The sequence below is a fragment of the Eublepharis macularius genome, chromosome 6 (genome assembly GCF_028583425.1).
Source record: "Eublepharis macularius isolate TG4126 chromosome 6, MPM_Emac_v1.0, whole genome shotgun sequence".
Lineage (NCBI taxonomy): Eukaryota > Metazoa > Chordata > Lepidosauria > Squamata > Eublepharidae > Eublepharis > Eublepharis macularius.
In genome coordinates, this window is record NC_072795.1 from 141,715,153 (window position 1) to 141,734,571 (window position 19,419).

Consider the following 19,419-nt stretch of genomic DNA (forward strand, 5'->3'; position numbering starts at 1 on the left):
ACGGCGTACCTGAGTACCTTTAATTATAATACATATAGCCAGTCTGGTGTGATGGTTAGAGTGCTGGGCCAGGATCTGGGAGAACCAGGTTCAAACAGAGATAAGTGCACAGTATTACATCTGGGCCACAAAAAATATGAAGCACAAATACAGGATGGGGGATACACTTCTGGGTAGTAGTGTATGTGAAAGAGATCTTGGGGTAAGAGCAGACTGTAAACTGAATATGAGCAGTCAGTGTGATGCGGTGGCAAAAAAGGCTAATTCAATCCTGGGTTGTATCAAAGGGGCCATAGCATCGAAATCGCAGGAGGTCATAGCCCCTCTCTATACTGCCTTGGTCAGGCCACACCTGGAGTACTGTGTGCAGTTCTGGAGGCCTCACTTCAAAAAGGATGTGGACAAAACTGAGAGGGTGAGGAACAGAGCGACGGGGATGATCAGGGGTCTGGAGACTGAGCCCTATGAGGAAAGGCTGAGGGCCTTGGGAATGTTTAGTTTGGAGAAGAGGAGATTGAGGGGGGACATGATTGCTCTCTTTAAATATCTGCAAGGCTGTCATTTGGAGGAGGGCAAGGAGCTGTTCCAGTTGGCAGCAGAGGGTAGGACTCGAAGCAATGGGCTTAAATTACATGCAGAAAGGTACCGGCTGGATATTAAGAAAAACTTTTTCACGGTCAGAGTAGTTCAAAGGTGGAATCAGCTGCCTCGGGAAGTGGTGAGCTCCCCTTCACTGGCAGTTTTCAAGAAGAGGCTGGATGAATACTAGTCAGGGATGCTTTAGGCTCATCCTGCATTGGGCAGGGGAGGGGGTTGGACAAGAAGGTCTGTGTGGCCCCTTCCAACTCTGTGATTCTGTGATTCTGATTCTGTATCCAGCAATCTTCCATCTGTAATGCCAACTATAATAAACTTCAGAGTTAAGGGGGAACCAAAGAAATACGTTCGCTGCTGATGTTTTAATGAAAGTCACACCAGTGAACTGGTGGAAGTCACTTAGCCACTTGGATTTAGAGACTGTTGAAGTAATGATTTCACTTTTAACAGCAGTAGCTTCTTCTGCTGGCGTAGAAAGGCTATTCTCCTCCTTTGGACTCATTCATTAAAAACTGAGAAATCGTTTGGGACCCGATGAAGCAGGAAAGCTTGTTTTTCTTTTCCAGATAACGAAAAAACAAGAAGATGAAGATGAGTGAGCTACAGAGGACAGTATTTTAAGTTTCTCATGTGTAGACCGGGCCGATAGTCTTTTTTTAAAAAAAAAGATATTTTATTTAACCACATCAGTTAAACTGATTGTTTAAGCAAACAGAAGCATACGCATGTGATAATGTTATTGTTTTAGTTAAATAAAACTATTTAAATTGTTATTATTAAGGTAACAATTATTTTTCTTCCTCCAATTAAGTACAGCATAAAAGTTGTTCAAATATGAACGATTAACCTATTAAACTGGAAATAGATAATTATGAAACTATTGTGAGGTGAACTATCTATGATGTGTTTCTAACAGTATAACCAAATCAGTAATTTTTTTGATATAACTGTAAAACTAATCTGAAAAGTTATTCTAAAAATGAAACCTTCATCTGCTTGTAAATATTAAGATTATACCAGCAAGAGTAAGTCTTTATTTAGAAAGCCATGATTTAAATCTACGCTTACTGACTAGTGATTTAAATTATGATTTAAATCGATTTGATTTGAATCAAATCCACCCTGATTTTAACAAGAATATGTCAACAGATTTGGAAAACAAAACAATAGCCCACAAAGTGGAGACAATCTACATTCCAACTCTGAAAAAAGGAGATACCAAAGTTCGAAGCAACCAGTGGACCATCACCCTCACATTAATTTCTCATGCAAGTAAAGTGATGCTCGAGATTCTACAATGACTCTCACCATATATAGAATCAAAAAAAAGAGTCCAGTAGCACCTTTAAGACTAACCAACTTTATTGTAGCATAAGCTTTCGAGAATCACAGTTCTCTTTGTCAGATGCATGCAACAATAAAGTTGGTTAGTCTTAAAGGTGCTACTGGACTCTTTTTGATTTTGCTACTACAGACCAACACGGCTAACTCCTCTGCATATACAGAATGAGAAATGCCAGGTGTTCACGCCTGATTCAGAAAAGGACGAGTTACTAGAGATAACCTTGCAAATTTATTATTGTTATAACCTGTACTTTCTTTGGGGTAGATTTTTCTTTTAATCTTCCCCTTACACCCTCTGGGTAGTTTGCTGCCACCAGGAATATATTATTCCAATATATTTTATTCAAATTTCCCCTTTGGTAACGTGTTTGAGCGTCAGGCTCCTTCGTGGTTCTATGTGGCCCTGAGGATAGGAATGGGATATAGCAATGACAGCTACGCTGGGATATAACAAAACAAATGTTTATTTTTCAAGAAGCGTATTGGTTTCATAAAAGTAGTTCTTAGTTCTTAATGTTACTTCATTTAAACTCATTCACACCGATCTCTTGTAAGGCTTCACACACACAGGGAGCCTCTTTCTCCAGGCTCTATATTTCTCTCACAGAAAACTCCTCAGGCAGCACACAGCCGGCCTCTCTTTCTCTTATTCACAGGAATATGAAACCTGCTCAGGCAGCAGCCCACAGCTGGCCTCCCTTTCCCTGACTGAGTGTCCTTTCACAAACATGCTCAGTTCAGGCTCCACACAGGTTATATTTCTCTCATGAAACACTTCCACATATACTCAGGCAGCAGCACACAGCCGGCCTCCCTTTCCTCTGACTGAAACCTTTCTCTCTCTCCACTGTCAGTCTCAAACTGCCTTCACTCCGCCCACCCTCTCAGTCATCAACCAATCACATCACTCACTCTTCCCTCTTTCACCCCCACTCTTCACCTAGCTCAAACCAAGCATTTAAAGACACATGCACACATTTACTTGGAATCATTACAATTATGGTTAATGGAGAATTTCAGAAGAAAATCAGCCCTGTTTTAGATTACAGTGTGCTTTCAAAATGCATGGGTCATGAAAAGCTATAGATGATATTTTAAAAATGGGTGTGCCACAACATCCGATTGTATTGCTGTGCAACTTGTACTGTGGAAAAGAGGCTACTGGTAGGACAGATTATGAGGAAACGCAATGGTTTCCAATGAGCAAAGGTGTCAGACAAGGACGTATATTACTTCCCTATCCGTTCAGCTATATGCAGGACATACCATAAGGAAAGCTTTAGATTTAGAAGACTGGCAGAAAATGGTGAAGACTTGAAATGACTACTGATGAATGTTAAAAGAGAAAATGCCAAAACAGGATTATGGCTGAACATTAAGAAGACAAAAATAATGACTCATTACACAATTTTAAAGTTGATAATGAGGAAATTTAAAACTGTTAGATTTTCTATTCCTCCAGTCATCAACCAAAAAGATGACACCAACTAAAAAATCAAAAGGAGACTGACACTTGGAAGGGCAGCTGTGAAGGAACTAGAAAAGATTCTTAAGGACAAGGATGTGTTGCAGGGGGCCACGATCAAGATAATTCATACTATGGTACTCCCTATTACTACGTATGGATGTGAAAGTAGGACAATGGAAAAAGCGGACAAGGAGAAAGTTGATTCATTTGAAATGTGGTGCTGGAAGAGAGTTTTACGAATACGACGGCCAAAAAGACAAATAAGTGGGTTCTAGATCAAATCAGGCCTGAATTCTCCCCTAGAGGCTAAAATGACAAAACTGAGGCTATCGTACTTTGGTCACATCATGAAGAGGCAAGACTCAGTGGAAAAGACAACAATGCTAGGAAAGGTGGAAGGTAGTAGGAAAAGAGGAAGACCAAAAAGGAGATGGCTTAACTCAATAAAAGAAGCCACAGCTTCCAGTTTGCAAGAGCTGAACAAGGCTGTTAATGATAGGACATTTGGGAGGTTCATAGGGTTGTCGTAAGTCAGAAGTGACTTGACAGCACGTAACACACATGCACACTGGACAAGTGAAGGAAAATAAAGGCTGGCTATGGCAGCAGCACGCAAGGAGGAGAGACTGGTATTGTACTTTATAAGCGTGCATTAGCAAACACAACAAAATCTGCAGTTGGGAAACACACCACCTACCATACAGGCATAACAAAAAGCTGATTTCTGTTGGGTAATTGGAGCATCTTACTTTGGGTTACATATTATATAATTATACCAACTATAACAAATCGGGGAAATGCTGAGCCCAATTTTTCAAGCAATTGTAGCAAAGGGGGATTTTTAATGATTTCCTTATAAGATCAGTAAAATAAAGAAGAGACACATAATACTGACACAGTGGAAAGATGCTTACCGATTGTTTTCCCCCCAGATGGTCATATGATCCCAGATGTACCATACCAGATGTTTTATGCTTCAGTTTAATTAAAAGAGATTAGTCTAAATAAAGTACTGCAATTTCAAGCTTATACTTAAGTATGTTCAATGGAGGCCAGAAGTCTTTGGTAGATTCTTGTGAGAGGTTTTACCTGGCATTTCCACGGAACTTTCTGGGTTTTTTTTTATTTAGCCTTGTATTTTGTTTTAAAGCTTTACTCTTCCTGTTGTGCCTAAAAGAACAATTTCAGGTAGGAAGGGACACAAGCTGCTCACAGAGATTTTCCAAACAACAAACCCGTAAGTACAGTCAAATCAGACAGATTTTGCCTTGCTTTAAGAACCAGAGACTCCTCTCGCAATAGATCAGCCGTGTCAAAACAACAACACACTCACACTCTACCGGCTCTGCTTTCTCAAAAATACATTATACAGAAGAAAGGGAGAGAAAACATCCAGAGTCCCTGAGGGGACCTGAGCACACTACCCAAATGTGCTCCTGGGTCCAATTCAGTAATGAAGCCCCCCCCCCTTTATTCTAGATCATACTTTCTTTTTCTAGGGTTGGAATAAAGCGCCTTCTATCAGGGTTCATGGCTTATTGTAAGCAGAATTTTCTCTCCGTGAATTTTGATAAGACAAAAATGTTGGTTTTTTCTAAATCTTGGAAACAGTATTCTAGATCATCATACAAGTAATAATCCTTTTTTTTTTGGGCGGAGGGGGTAAAGCATTAAGAAGCCTTGAGATGAGCAGGCATGGCCAGAACCTAGGACTGCCTGTGATCCTGAAACATGCTGAGCAGTTGCTTTCCTGAGACGGCTGTTGGCTCCTTCCCTGGAGCATGAAGTCAGTCAACAATAAATCCTCATGTCTCGTTTAATGACTGCTACTGGACTGGCTCTAAGAGGCAAATTAAAAAGGGGCCTGACAGCCTGTAGGCCAAAGGTTCTTCCATCTCTTATTTATGACTGGAGGTAATCAAAGCCAGTCTTGTGTACATTCATCTGGAAGAACTGAGGCACAATGTAGCCAACCTTAATTATCACTATTTGCAAAGAAACCAACTGCAACAACATTGTTTCTTCATAAATACTTTGGGGGGGGGAAACAGTATCCATAATGATGACTATTGTATTTGGAATAGGAAAAATGCATACTTGCATCTGCTTACTTTCCACTCATATATGTCTTAGTCATCTTAATACAATGAAAGCCCAAATGCTTGATTAAAGATACAGGCTTCCAGAGGTGCTCACTCGTTCGCGTGACCTTTAGTCTGCGACATATTGGAAATCTATCACATATTCCTTTGGAAAAATTTGCAGCATTAAGTAAACCAATATATTAGAAATGTAAATTATTTGCATGTTTAGAATTTAATTTAGTGGAGTCTAACACGCAAGCCATAAAATACAGCTCCCAGGCTCCTAATGCTCTGAGCAGCAGGTAAGAGGAAAGGCCATCAATGTAGTATGCAAAAGCCACTCCACTGTAGCACAAGCGGGTTCCCCCTCCATAAGGCTGATTGCTTTTGCTACTCACTCCTTTGCCATATACTGGGCTGGATTCAAAGAACTGGGAGAGGAAGGAAAACAGCTCCTAGTGCGGTTTTGCAAGCACAGGTGCCAGCGGAAGGGCCATGGCACAGGTGCCAGTGGAAGCCAGTGCTATAACGGGCAAGTTCTGCAGCAATTCTCAAGTTCCAATAAGCACTTATACAGGTGCAAGGGGGGAAAAGTAACGTTTGAGAGCTTTTCATTTGCATGCACATACAGACACACGCATGCACAAGCATAGATTCATATAATTACTTGGCACTTTAAAAAGTTAGTCTAAGCCAGCAATTGGAACATGCATCACTTTGTTTACTGGTCTAATACATAAAGGAAAATGCAGGCTGAGTTCCCAGCATATCCGGGAATGCAGTAAGTGTATACCTTCTGAACTATTCAAAGTAATGAGTCATTTATTTTGAGAATTTTCTCTACACCTATGATGGCTAGAAACTGTTTCCATTACTTTTAGCTCCCAAAGAACTGGACATTAAACTATAACTCACTTCATGCGCAACTCCGAGTCAACGCCACAGTGTGTAATTCAGTGTTCTGTATGCCAGAAATAAACAGAATAATTGCTGATTCAGTATTACCCAGGTATACTCAATAACAATAGAGAATCCAAAATAAAATCATGGTACTGATTAAATCAATACCCGATAGGTCCAAATAGAGTCTGGTTTATCTGGCAAACACAGCTATAGCTTTTTTAAAGCTGGCTAGCTGCTCTTGCAAGCTCTTTTCTCTCTCCCCTCACCTCAACTTTCCAAGGCTTTTCTCCCTTCGGGGGGGGGGGGGAGTGAGGCAGGAAGGAAGAGGAATGAGTGAGGTTTCCCCCCTTTGCAGGCTTCCCAGACTTGAATGGTAATGGTTTGATGTTGGTTTTGTTGGGCTTGCAACAGTGTCCCTCCTTTGCTTCTGCTGAATTTTTCTTGGTTGACGTTGGTTCTTCTGGGATTCTCTGCTGTGATGTTGGTTCCCCTTCTGTTGTAGGCTCTGATTCCTCGGAGGATGAAGACCTCGTGGAGGACGACAGGAGACAGAGTATTCCAAGCTCCTCAGGAGTCAGGCACATGGAGGACCAGCTGGGAGGGAGCAGCAGGAGCCCTTGCCAGAGCAGGCTGAGGAATCCAGGGCAGAATCAGAGGCAGAGGCTGTTCCCTCACCTGCACCAGCAGCTGAGACCAGGGCAACATCCCCACCCAGCTCCCCTGAACCTGAGAGGCAGCGCAGGGGGCGGCAGCGTCTTGCTGCACAGGAGAGGAGACGGAGTGCGAGGCTTCAGGCACTCAAACAGCGGCGTAGTGACCTTGAGTCCTAGCAGGATGCAGCACTGCCCTGCAGGTGATTGCTCTTAAGCCAGGAGGCCCTTTCCCTCATTGCAGAAGCACCTGCGCAAAGACCCGCCCAGCTCTACTGCGACCCAGCTCTGCTCTTTTGGCTCTGACCTTTTGAACTCGGCTCTCCGGACTACTCTCCCTGCTTTGTCCCCTGGTTGGCTTCATTAAACTCCGGACTTTAGTGAGGCTTGTGTCGGACTCCCCACCTGCATTACAGCACACCCTCCTTCGGTTCTAATAAGATGCTCTGGTTTTACATTGGTTTTGGTGGATTTCCTGTTATGATGTTGGTCCCCTTGAATCAGTTTGGTGCTGCTGGGCTTTACTGGTTCAGCTTGCATTGGGATTTGCAATGGCTTTGGCCAGGGGTTGCCCTGGCTTAAAGTTTCTTTGCTGGGAAAGCCTTGGAAATGTGCCAGGATGTCGCCTGTCATACTCTGCAAGGTCTTGTGTACTGCTTGTATTCTGCACGGTCCTGGGCACTGTTCTTGCAGGGTAAAATAGAGATCTGGCATTGCTGTAATTTCGGGGGATGAAAGGCCTGGCTGCTTAGGGATTTGACCAAGCCATTTATATAGAAGCTGAAGAGAGCCGGTGCTAAAATGCAGCCCTGCTTCACACCTCTCAAAGTGGGGACAGCATTTGAAAGCTGCCCGAGCTGACTGTACCTGACCTTTAGGGAGGTATTTTCATGTAGGGCGCGGATCAGGAAGAGTAGCCTGCGATCGATATTAGTGGCCTCCAACTTACTCCAGAGCTTAGCTCTGGAAATAGAGTCAAGTGCCGCCTTTAAGTCAATATAGGCGACATATAAAGATGCTACTCCTGTTGATGAGTATTTCTCTATAAGGTGCTGGAGGATCATGCAGTGATCTGTAGTACATCCACCTTCTCCGAACCCCGCCTGTTCGACAGCAATCAGATTTTCCTGCTCAGGCCAAATTTTGAATTTATCAAGGAGCTGGGGTATCAGGCAAAACAGGCTATAAAACAAAGGACATCATCGGACCCTGAACGCCAGCTTGATTTAGGGAGGGTCCCTACTTTTCTGTCCCCTGTGAACACCAGATACGTAGCCAAGGCGGCTGCCTATCCGTCCCTCCTGGAGGTGCACAGTCGCAGGAGGGCCTTTACACTTGCAAGGGGTGCTGCACTCCCCTCTGCTGTTTTAGATGGGCAGTTTAACAGAATTCCCTATCAGAAAAGGCTTTGCGCCCTGCAATGAGAGAGAAATTGAGACTGTAGATCACGTCCTTCTATGCTGTCCCCTCTATCAAGATGCTCGCATCAAGCTCATCACTCCCTCGATCAATAGCATACCTGGAAGAACGAGCTTGGAATATGCTCGGCTACTTCTAGAACATAGAAATCCGACAACTACAGCCTCAGTCACAAAATTCTGTGCAACAGCCTATAAAATCCATCAAATCCTCTCATTATCAGGGTTTATGTAAATACTACCCTTTTATATTACTGTTTTAATTAACTATTTTAATTTTGTGTTATTTTTACGAATAATTTTAACTCTGTAATTTTGTAGTATTTCTTTCATGCTGGTCTTTGACTGTATAATAAATCTGAATTTCAGCTGGGCTGGAAATACCTGGGACCTTTCAAAGTAACTCGTTTGATTGATGTCACTGTTGAACTTGACTTGCCTAGAAATCCGAGACATGTACACCCCTGTTTTTCATTTTAAGGTTGCTCAAGAGAGACCCCGGGCCAGACAAGCGGCACCAGGAGCCGGTGCCCCCCCCCCATCATGACTGGGGGCCAACCGCACCATGAAGTCGAACAAATACTGGACTCTAAATGGAAAAGGGGCATGTTGTTTTATCTGATTCAATGGAAGCTTTTTCCTTCATAGGGAACAATGGAAAGTGAAGCCCATTAATTCACAGAACTGAACTCATGGGTCCAATCTTCCTGAAACTTTGGGGTTCTTTAGTAGACAGACAGGACTAGGTAACCTGCAAGTTTGGTAAAATTTGCTTGAAAGGTGCCCCCCCCCAATGCTGCCGATCATTTTCCCAATAGGGAATAATGGCTGAATATATATGGTGTCCGCAGTTAAAATCGAACCTGAATTGAGAATCTGACCTGGATTTCAGGAATACCAAATATTTATTGTATTCCTGAATACCAGATCCAAATTAAGGCTTTTTTTGCTGCATGCCTCTATTTAGCACTATATGGCTATTTTCCCTCTTCCCTTTCCATTTTGCACTACTGTACTCCTGAGTAAGAGGGAACTATTTCTACATGAAATATCTTTCCTGAACAGCGCAGAAGAGCAAAAAAGTCAAAGCATCAGCTACTGCCGAAGCTATCAGCTTGAGGTATCACTGGGATCAAACTGCATTTCACTCCAGCTGGTGTGTTCAGGTTAATCGGCAACCATTTCCGTTCAATCCCTAAGGAAACTCCATTTCCATTCAATAGTTGCATGCTCTGGAACCACACACTCTTCAGCAGCTGCTCTGGTAATTAACTGAATATTTCAGCGCGCCTGCAATACTTAACCCCGTAACTATCCTTTAGGTATAAGTACATTTCTCTCTTAAATACACATTTCAGCAGCTAACACTGTATTTCCGAGGAAGGCAAAGTGGACAACGTGACAGAGTCCCTGGGGAAAGCGGACAAGTGTGTATGCAGGCTCATAAAAGACAGATGGAAAGGCTGCTTCATATTTTCTGTTTGTTTTAAACATTCAAGCAATGCCACTACCAAGGAAATGTTTTTGTGGTTCAGATTATTACCCCAGACTGCCCAATATTCATTTTAGTGCACTGTTCCGTTCGGTTATCCCATTTCTAAGAACTTCACAGTAGTTCTCTAGCCCTACAAACCAGAAATCATTTTGCTGCTCTCAATACACCAATACATATCTGCAGTCTATGTCTATTTCCCTACTGTTGCCGTTTTCTTCAAAGGCCACAATCCTCCACAGTTTTTAATTTTCCAGGAATCGTATGCAAACTTTATGATGGTTCGTAACAGGTTCCTGTAGCTGCTCAGCTTTAGATTCAAATATTCAACTATATTTTGAAGACTGTTTTTAAAGAAAAGCAATAGGAGAAAGGGATTGGTGGTACCACTGCCCCTGTGCTTTTTTAGTATTAAAAAGAGAGGGAATGAGAATTCATTTAAAGATTTCTAGCACAGGGCTTGACAAATCCCAGGTGCCAGGTCAACACGGCACACAGAAATTTCATTGCAGCTCCTACTATTTTCACCAGTTATTTTACTGTAGTGTCTCTCACCATTTGTCAGTTAAGTATGAAGCTGATCATTTTGCATCAGATTTTTTTGTTGCATGACATAAACAGGCATGACATTCTTATCATATATTGTTTATAAGCAAACTATTTTACACCTTTCAGAGGTAGTGGGTGAAATCATTTCTTAACCAGCTGCTTTCTATACTGGCTCCAAAATTCAATTAAATGGAGCTTTTTAAAACCAATAATAGAATTATAAGAAATTGGGAGAAATCAGGTTAGGGTTAGAAGTTAGCTTTTTGTTGTGATGACAACAACCAGATTTAGCCCTGTATACAACAACAGTTTTGTCATAGCTTTAATAAAATTACAAGAGGTCAAGATTAGATTTTGCGGTAGCAAGATTTTAAAAATATGATCATTAAAACTCAAAGCCCCGATGGCTGAAAAATTAGCCTGCCTCCTAAACTAGAGGGCTGGCACCTAGAGCCAAAGACAATTTGTCAAGGCCTGTTCTAGCAATAAACTCAACCAGTTTCCTGATTGCAGCCAAACAACCCGCTTGAATAACTGATTTATCGAAGAAGGTGCTCACAGGCTATATTTAGACACCAAACCATATGGCCTGACCCAACAGCTCCATTCTGTGGCGTGAGGAATTCTTGCTCCATCTAAGCTTGACCATCCAAACACAAAAGACGAGCAAAGCACGGTTTAGAGCTGTTCTGACACAGTAGCTTCTAGAGGCAGTGTAAAGGTCATGAACTTTAATTCAAACATCAGGCCATCCCATGGTTTTGCAATACCCTTCAAGCCATGGTTTCTAATTCTAGTTTGCTAGCCAACGCAAATCTTGGATTACCAATTCAAGTATCACACCAAAGCTTCTTTAACCATGGTTTGATGTGATATTCTGAGACGAAGGGTTTATTTATAGTTATTTCTTCCATGAATATCACACTATGTTCAGTTAATTGCATAATAACAACAACGACGACGTACAAATTTTTAATAAAGTAGTAAATACTATGGGTGGAAAAAAAAGCTCCAAAATTACAATGACAAAGCACAAACAGGAGTAGCTGAACTATGTTGCATTTTTCCAACTCAAGCTAGGTTTTCGTTACCTTATCGCAGAAGTCAGTCAGGGCTGTGAAGTCCCATTTCTTGGCATAAGCAACATTGTATCTGAGAACAGCTTCCTACAAAGGAAAAAATGATAGAAACCTGCAGGTGAGAACTTGAATTTTGAAGAAATAGCACCCTCTGCTGTTCCTTCTGCAATTTAGCAAAGTGTGTGTACTACTGCGTGACGCAGCTTTTACCTCGTTTGGAAAAGGGTTTCTATACAGGTGGAGTCAGAGGTTGCCACTGTGCCACTCAAGTAAACAAAACCCCCTGGTCTGAGCTGAATTTCATAAAGCATTCCCAGTACTTACCAATCCAGCTCCCCATTTTGCTAAAAGTAACTTATAAAAAAATCTTTTCTATTCTTTATAATAAAAGAGTCCAGTAGCACCTTTAAGACTAACCAACATTATTGTAGCATAAGCTTTCGAGAATTACGTTCTCTTCACACGGCTAACTCCTCTGTTTCTATTCTTTGTAATTTAATTTTCAGCAATAGTAACAGCGTTATTTAGAAATCTCTTCAACTGATTTTCTAATCGTACATTTGGCCGTACAGACAGGTTCTTCTACAATACCTACCAGGTCAACATGAATCTCACACACTGTAAGAATTTTCTTTCCAGGTCTCTGCCCTTCTTAGAATTCCATGAGGCTCAATTTTTTTTAAAAAAAAAAATGCACACAAGACTTTTTCAAATATTAAATATTGTCAACCCATAAAAAACTGCTCCCCTGCTCCTGCGCTCTGTTTCTTTTTTAATGTTGCCATACTTCTACTTTGCTTTTTATTCCAGTGTGGAGTTCAATGTAGTATTCTCAGGCACCTCAACCTTTCCACTGAGGCAGCTGGGCAGAGGGAGGAGAATTCAAGCACTTGTTCCTAACTTCTTATGCCATGGAGATGGCAGTGCTGACTAGAGGTAGAAACTAAACACTGTTCAACAACCAAGAACCTTCCCAACCTGAGCATCATACAATACAAGAAGAAGAAATCCAGCACCCCCTTCTGCCAGATTTCCCACACACCTTCAACGCAGACATCCCACCACTGAGAGAAGCAAGCTATCAAGCTACCGACTCTGCTGCCTGCCCGCCTGCCACCAGCCTTCTTACACCACCTGTCCCAGGTACTTGCCAGCCCTCAGAGCAGTGTGTAACAGGCATTTTAAACTGACAACTCTGTGAGCAATGCTCAGCTGAAAGAGAATCTGTCCAAGGCTACACAGGGAGATAAATGAAGATCACGTAATCTGGATACTCAGAGCCAAGCCACAAGTGACGCCTGACACAGGTTGGGCACTTGTCAGCTTCCCTCAAGTTTTGATGGGAAATGTAGGCGTCCTGGTTTTACAGTTTGGCTCTCCATTACAGCTGTAAAACCAGAATGCCTACATTTCCCATCAAAACTTGAGGGAAGCTGACAAGTGTCCGACCTGTGTCAGGCCTCACTTGTGGCTTGGCTCTCAGACCGTAAGCCGAACACTGCACAAAACTCTCTCTTAACTTCGACGGGGGAGCCTTCTTCTGTGAACCATTCTGAGCTCTTCAGGGGAGAGGGGGGGCACAAAATAAACAAAAAATAAAAATAAACCACCTGAGAACCTGGCTGTGAAGATGACAATATGCCTTTGACATAATGCAAATTAAAATATGTGGGTAAATATAAAATTTGTGCTCCAGGCTCCATGAATGTTTTTCTCTGGGCGCTGAAGAGGCATTCTCTGCGGCAGGATCCGTTCCTCTTGCATGAGACACTTGGGGGCCCCTGTAAAAATACCGGCCTAGCCCAAGTGGAAGTGCCTCGTGCTGGAGGAAGCTTGCTCAGTAATTGTGGACCAGCCCTGCAGCACCATAGGGAGCCCAGATACAGGATCCAAGACTTTGTTATTTGTAACCACAGTATTTTTGCAGGAAAAAGCAGGCATAACTTTGTAAAAAATAGAAGAAACTGATTTGAAAACATTCATTTAAACCAATACCTATATGAAAAAACTTATTACTAGCAAAATCCAATGATTCCCAACTGTGGGAATCATCAGTCAGGTTTATGCTCCCCCCCACCAGCTCATCTTCATGGTGGCCATATCATTGTCCCCCCTGCAACTCTGCATCAGGTCAGCTGGACTTCTTCCAACCATACGTAACAAAAGGCAAAACCCAGCTAAATTGCACAGAAACAAGAGAGGGGGGAAAAACCCGCCAAGTCTAAAGTGTATCCAAAATTTACTAGAACAATTTAAAGTGACAAGTGCTCAATTTCTCATATGCAACAACAATTCATAGTCAATACATATTGTGTAATAAACTCCACAGGTAAAGACTCCAAGGTACAAGGTAAGTCAGTTCAGCAAACAGCCTTGAAATAGCAGCCTGAGGTAGCTGCTACCGGCATCACTCTCCAGGTACTATGAAAGAATTGTAAAAGACACTGTGCAATACTGACACACCCCTGAGGAAGTCCGTGGGGATGAAAATCTGCGTGAGAAAGAGCCAGCCCCGGTTTTGGGCGTCTGGATTCAATCACCATCAATCCACTGGTCACATTGCAAATGAAAGAAGAAAGAAAGAAACGTTTCTATCTCAAGGCTTTTTGCTGAACTGACTTACCTTGTACCTTGGAGTCTTTACCTGTGGAGTTTATTACACAATATGTATTGACTATGAATTGTTGTTGCATATGAGAAATTGAGCACTTGCCACTTTAAATTGTTCTAGTAAATTTTGGATACACTTTAGACTTGGTGGGGGGAGGTTTCCCTCTCTTGTTTCTGTGGACTTCTTCCAACTGGCTTGCTGCAGCATGGCCACGCCTCAAGTGGGCCTGCCTGTTCCAGTCAAGCAGCAACGGGCTGGCCTCAGCCAGAGGCCCCAAGTCTGCATCAGCCCCGTCAGGGCTGCCTGCCTGCCTGGAGAATTGCTCCTCCTGAGAGGCCTGGGTGGGGCCTATTGGCTGCCACGGCCCACCCCCCTCCCATCTCCAGTGACAGCTCTGACTGGAGGCTCTGAGGAGCCCTTGTTCATCCACCTGGCAGCTTCCTTGCAGGCCTGGCCCCTCCTACATCCCTGCCAGCCCAGGCAGTCGTCATGGGCCTGGACTGTCACCTTGATGGGGGTCTCTCCCCCTCAAGCATTCCAAGGCAGCCTAGCAAACGTACGCTAGGATAAATTTTGTTACCCATTAAGGTGCCACTGGACAGTACCAGCCATCTCACTAAATGTCTCAGTGTAATAAAATAAGTAATAGCTCACCTAATATGGTGGCTGGTGCCAAAACCTTGATTGCTGAACAAGCCACCTTGCTCGACCGATCCTCTCAAGATCCGTTCATTAACAAGCCTGGCTTACGCCTACTGGAGTTGTTCTCTATTCACAATCTGTGTATTCTGAATAATTTGTCTTTCATGTGTGCACACACACACACAACTATTTTTCAAATGTACTTGAATGTAGTTGTGATTAATAACACACAAATTCACTTAAAAGCATTACTGAATTTTTAGTAAGTTTCCATGCATCTGACGAAGAGAACGTGATTCTCGAAAGCTTATGCTACAATAAAATTGGTTAGTCTTAAAGGTGCTACTGGACCCTTTTTGATTTTAATAATTTTCTGTCATTATGTATTTTCTCAATCAACGGATACTAATAGGACAACTACTATCATGTGGAGGTTCATGAAATGTTTTGAATTTAAAAAGAGGTCTTCATATTAAAAACAGTTGGGAAACACTGGTATAATCCATGCACCGAAATATGGTAACTGTCTACTCTAGTATTGTATCATCTTTGCTCATGCTTGAGAGGACGAATCTAAACCCTCTTCTACAGATCCACGCTTTTTTAATACAGGTTCATTTTTCCACCTTAGCTACTGGTATGATTTTCCCCACATAGTCCTTCTGATTTTGGACTTTTTGTGATTTCCAGTATCTTCTGCAGAAATTCTTTTGCTGCCTTTAATGTTTTCATGAAAATATACTCTTTTTGGACAGACTATGTAGAATGTCCAATATAATTTGTCTGATATCTTTCCCAATTCTGGGGCCTTTTCATAAAGAGATAATATTCAGAAACTTTGGTACACGGCCACGAGTTCAAAATCCACAGCTACATTTACAATACTTACGTACTTTACAATGCAATCCTAAGAAAAGTTACTCGAGTCTAAGCCCATTGAAATCAATGGGCTTACACTGAAGTAACTCTTCTTAGGGTTGCTCCGTCTGAGCTGTAAATTCTTCTCTAGGGAATGAAATGAGTATTTAGTTGTGTGCTTTCCTTAGATTTAAACACAGTGAGAAACAAGCTGGAAAGCTTCTTTCCATTCTTCTTTTGTAAGGCATAGCCCCTTTTGAGATTTCTTCCACAAGCAACCTTTCCATTTCTGACCTTTAAGAACTCACCACATACTGACTGAGAAAGCTTTTTTAAAATATAAACGTTCAGAAACAGGAACCAATGGCTACTCGCCTCTGCAGGAGGCAAGACTCGACCTAACACAGTTGCTGTCCAAAAACCAACATAAAAATCTCCACACTACTGATATAAATCACTGGTCTTCAAGGCCTAATTGGTCATGTCCCAGACTAAGGTGGGTTGTGGCAGTGATACTACACTGTGCTCATTTCTTTTTCAGATAGAGAGAGCGAGCAAACAGATGCAAAGGAGAGCAGGGAGATTTCAGTTGTCACACAGATAATAGTGCTTCTCACTGCCTGCCAACATTCTCTCCTCCATATAGCTGACAGTACAAAAATTCTCTCCTCTGTATATGGAAATGTACAGGAAAATATTAAAAATGGATTCTTCTGATGCAAATAGAAATACTGCATACATGAAGGCTACAAATTGTCAATACAGATCACAATATGAAAAGGTGATTTTGCTCAGTTAAGAGGGAAAATGCTAAATGATAAAGGCTCATCGTGACATAACTCTGCCATGACACAGGGACACTATTTTTAGCAAAAGAGAGGAAAAGATAAACTCCATGCATAGTTCTAACTCTTTTTCATATTCAGATAACCAGGTAACAGCCCTGAGTCTGGAATTGGTCTCCCACAGTAAAAACTGCTTTGCTTTTAAAGCTGTTGAAGTGTAACTTGCTGCAAAAAGTAAAGTTACGTGCCTTAATAATGTTTTCAGGCATTTTCTGAACGTGTTCATGAATAGATGCGGCTATTTCAAAGAAAAATTGTGATTTTACTTATTACATAATAAGTAAAAGTTTTATTACATAATAAGTAAAAGATTTGCAACCCGCCCAGAGCCCCTGAGGATGGGTGGTTTATAAATCGAAATAAATAATAATAAATTGTTAACAAAAAACCCTGAAAATGACTAGGCTGAAAGATGAACAGAACTATGATACTTCTGTCCAGGGCTTTTTTTCTGGGGAAAGCGGTGGTGGAACTCAGTGGGTTGCCCTCGGAGAAAATGGTCACATGGCTGGTGGCCCTGCCCCCTGATCTCCAGACAGAGGGGAGTTGAGATTGCCCTCCGCGCGGAGGGCAATCTCAACTCCCCTCTGTCTGGAGATCAGGGGGCGGGGCCACCAGCCACGTGACCATTTTCAAGAGGTTCCAGAACTCCGTTCCACCGCGTTCCCCCTGAAAAAAAGCCCTGCTTCTGTCTATTTTTTAAATGATTTTGCTGGGAGATTCCACTATAGAACTATTATCATCACCTTCATTTCCATAGCTCACTGGTGTATTCTGAGCCACAGTTTGGAAAGCGGAGCTCCACATTAGCCATGTGTACCTGCCAGTTACGGCAGAAGCCACATCATCTACTTGGAAATTAATCACAGATACATGCAGTAAAAACAGTTCTTGAACTGCTTGAAAATATTGTAAGAACTTCCTTCTCTACATAATCTGGGAGTTTACTTTTCTGTGGAACACGTAAGAACATACTTCTTGCAGTAAATCCCTAAAACAAGTCCACCACTTATTCTGGCAGCCAGGAGAAGGTGGCTCAATACCTTTTTTTAGAAGCCAAGTTAGGGGTGACCTGGCACCTGATCAAGCCACCAATCTCTGGATAAAAACTGCCACCACTGCCTTCCCCAGACACAAATCTAATGGGATTTTCTCATGCTGTGAAATGTGAGTATTGTTGCTGTAAGTAGAAATTTATATTTCCTGTTTTGACATGATAGCCATAGCTAGATGTTTCTGTCTCTCTCTCTAAAAAGAAAAGAAAAGGGAAATCCTAGATTATCAAGAATGTTCTCCAGTTACACAGCATGCTTGTTTATAGAAAGCAACCATGTTAGTTCCAGTTCAATGAGCATTAAACTTCAGCACAAAACAAATTTTAAAACAAAATGAACATAGCATACATTAAGAGTTGTTCCCCTAAAACTAGACTGTACTTCTATGAACTGACACCAAATTCTGACACTACCAATATTTTAAAAACAAATTTACATATCTGTACTAATAAGCCCCGTGGCGCAGAGTGGTAGGCTGCAGTACTGCAGCCCAAGCTCTGCTCACAGCCTGAGTTTGATCCTAGCAGAAGCCAATGAATTCAGGTAGCCGGCTCAAGGTTGACTCAGCCTTCCTTCCTTCGGAGGTCGGTAAAATGAGTACCCGGTTTCCTGGGGGTAAAATGTAGATGACTGGGGAAGGCAATGGCAAACCACCCCGTGACAAAAGTCTGCCAAGAAAACGTCGTGATGCGACATCCCCCCATGGGTCAGTAATGACTCGGAGCTTTACCTTTTTTTTTTTACTAATAATTCAGTGAGTAATCTGAGATTAAATATCTCATCAGATCAATTCAACAGAAGTTCTCATTGAAGGTTTCATAATGATGAAATGACAACGTATAAGACAATGCGGCATTGTTGGTCCTGCTCTCGGACTCCCCAGGACTCCCCCGCCCCCAAAAAACACAGCCCACCAGTGGCTGTGCACGCTTTAGGAGGCACAGGATGTAGACAGCATTCAGCACCAGCCAATGACCGACTGAAAGATGGCGTGACTGAAAGAACAGGGAAACCGGTCCTCTCAAGCTTCTAAGGAGGTCATTTACACCATTAATGCTCCGCCTTTCTCCCCAGTGAAGACCCAAAGTGCCTTATGTTGTTCTCCTCTCCTCCATTTTATCCTCACAACAACCCTGTGTGGTAGGTTAAGATGAGTGTGCGTGATTGGCCCAAGGCCAGCCAGTGAGCTTCCGGGGCAGAGTGGAGAACGGAACTGGGCTCTCCCAGATCCTAGTCCAGAGGTGTTACATCCAGAGGTGCCGTTCATTTGAGTCAGGAGCAAATTTCCTCATGATCTATTCTCACCAGGATTCTTTCAGAGCCCCCAGCACCAAGTGGGAGAGTGAAAGAAGGGCTACTTTATCCTCAAGGGACTCCGTACGTAGGAGGAAAAATATTACTTTGTCTGAAAAAAGGACAAAAGAAGATCGCCCCCAGCCTAAACATGCCTGAGGGAACAGATTTTAAGGAAGGCTGAAGCCCTGGCTTGATCAAAGAGCTGGAGGGAAGCAGGTTACAGGCCGAACCTGAGAACTGAGGGGGGAAATAGAGCAATGTTTCCAAAAAGGGGAGATTTTTTAAAAACAGAGCTCGTGGGAGCACAAAATATACCTTTACAAGCTACAAAGCCCCAAACCTTTCAGAGTGACAAACTCATCATCCATGTTAGTTTCGGCAGTTTTCAGAGATGTGTTAATCTCACTCATCCAAGCATTTTAGGAATGCTTGAAATAGTGGGGATCAGCAGCAGCCGTAACTTGCAGTAGCTTATTTTATTTATTTATTTTTATTTATTGATGTTATAGATAAAATCTGCCTCTCTCA

The 19,419-nt window shown here is 42.4% G+C and overlaps 1 protein-coding gene across 1 annotated transcript in view; it reads right to left on the reverse strand.

Moving 5' to 3' along the window:
* Positions 1–19,419, reverse strand: part of PARG (poly(ADP-ribose) glycohydrolase) — a 122,364-nt gene that overhangs the window by 88,419 nt on the left and 14,526 nt on the right. Inside the window, exon 7 of the mRNA XM_054982599.1 lies at positions 11,597–11,671. Within this exon, the coding sequence (XP_054838574.1) occupies positions 11,597–11,671 (75 nt within the window). The remainder of the gene's footprint in view (positions 1–11,596; positions 11,672–19,419) is intronic.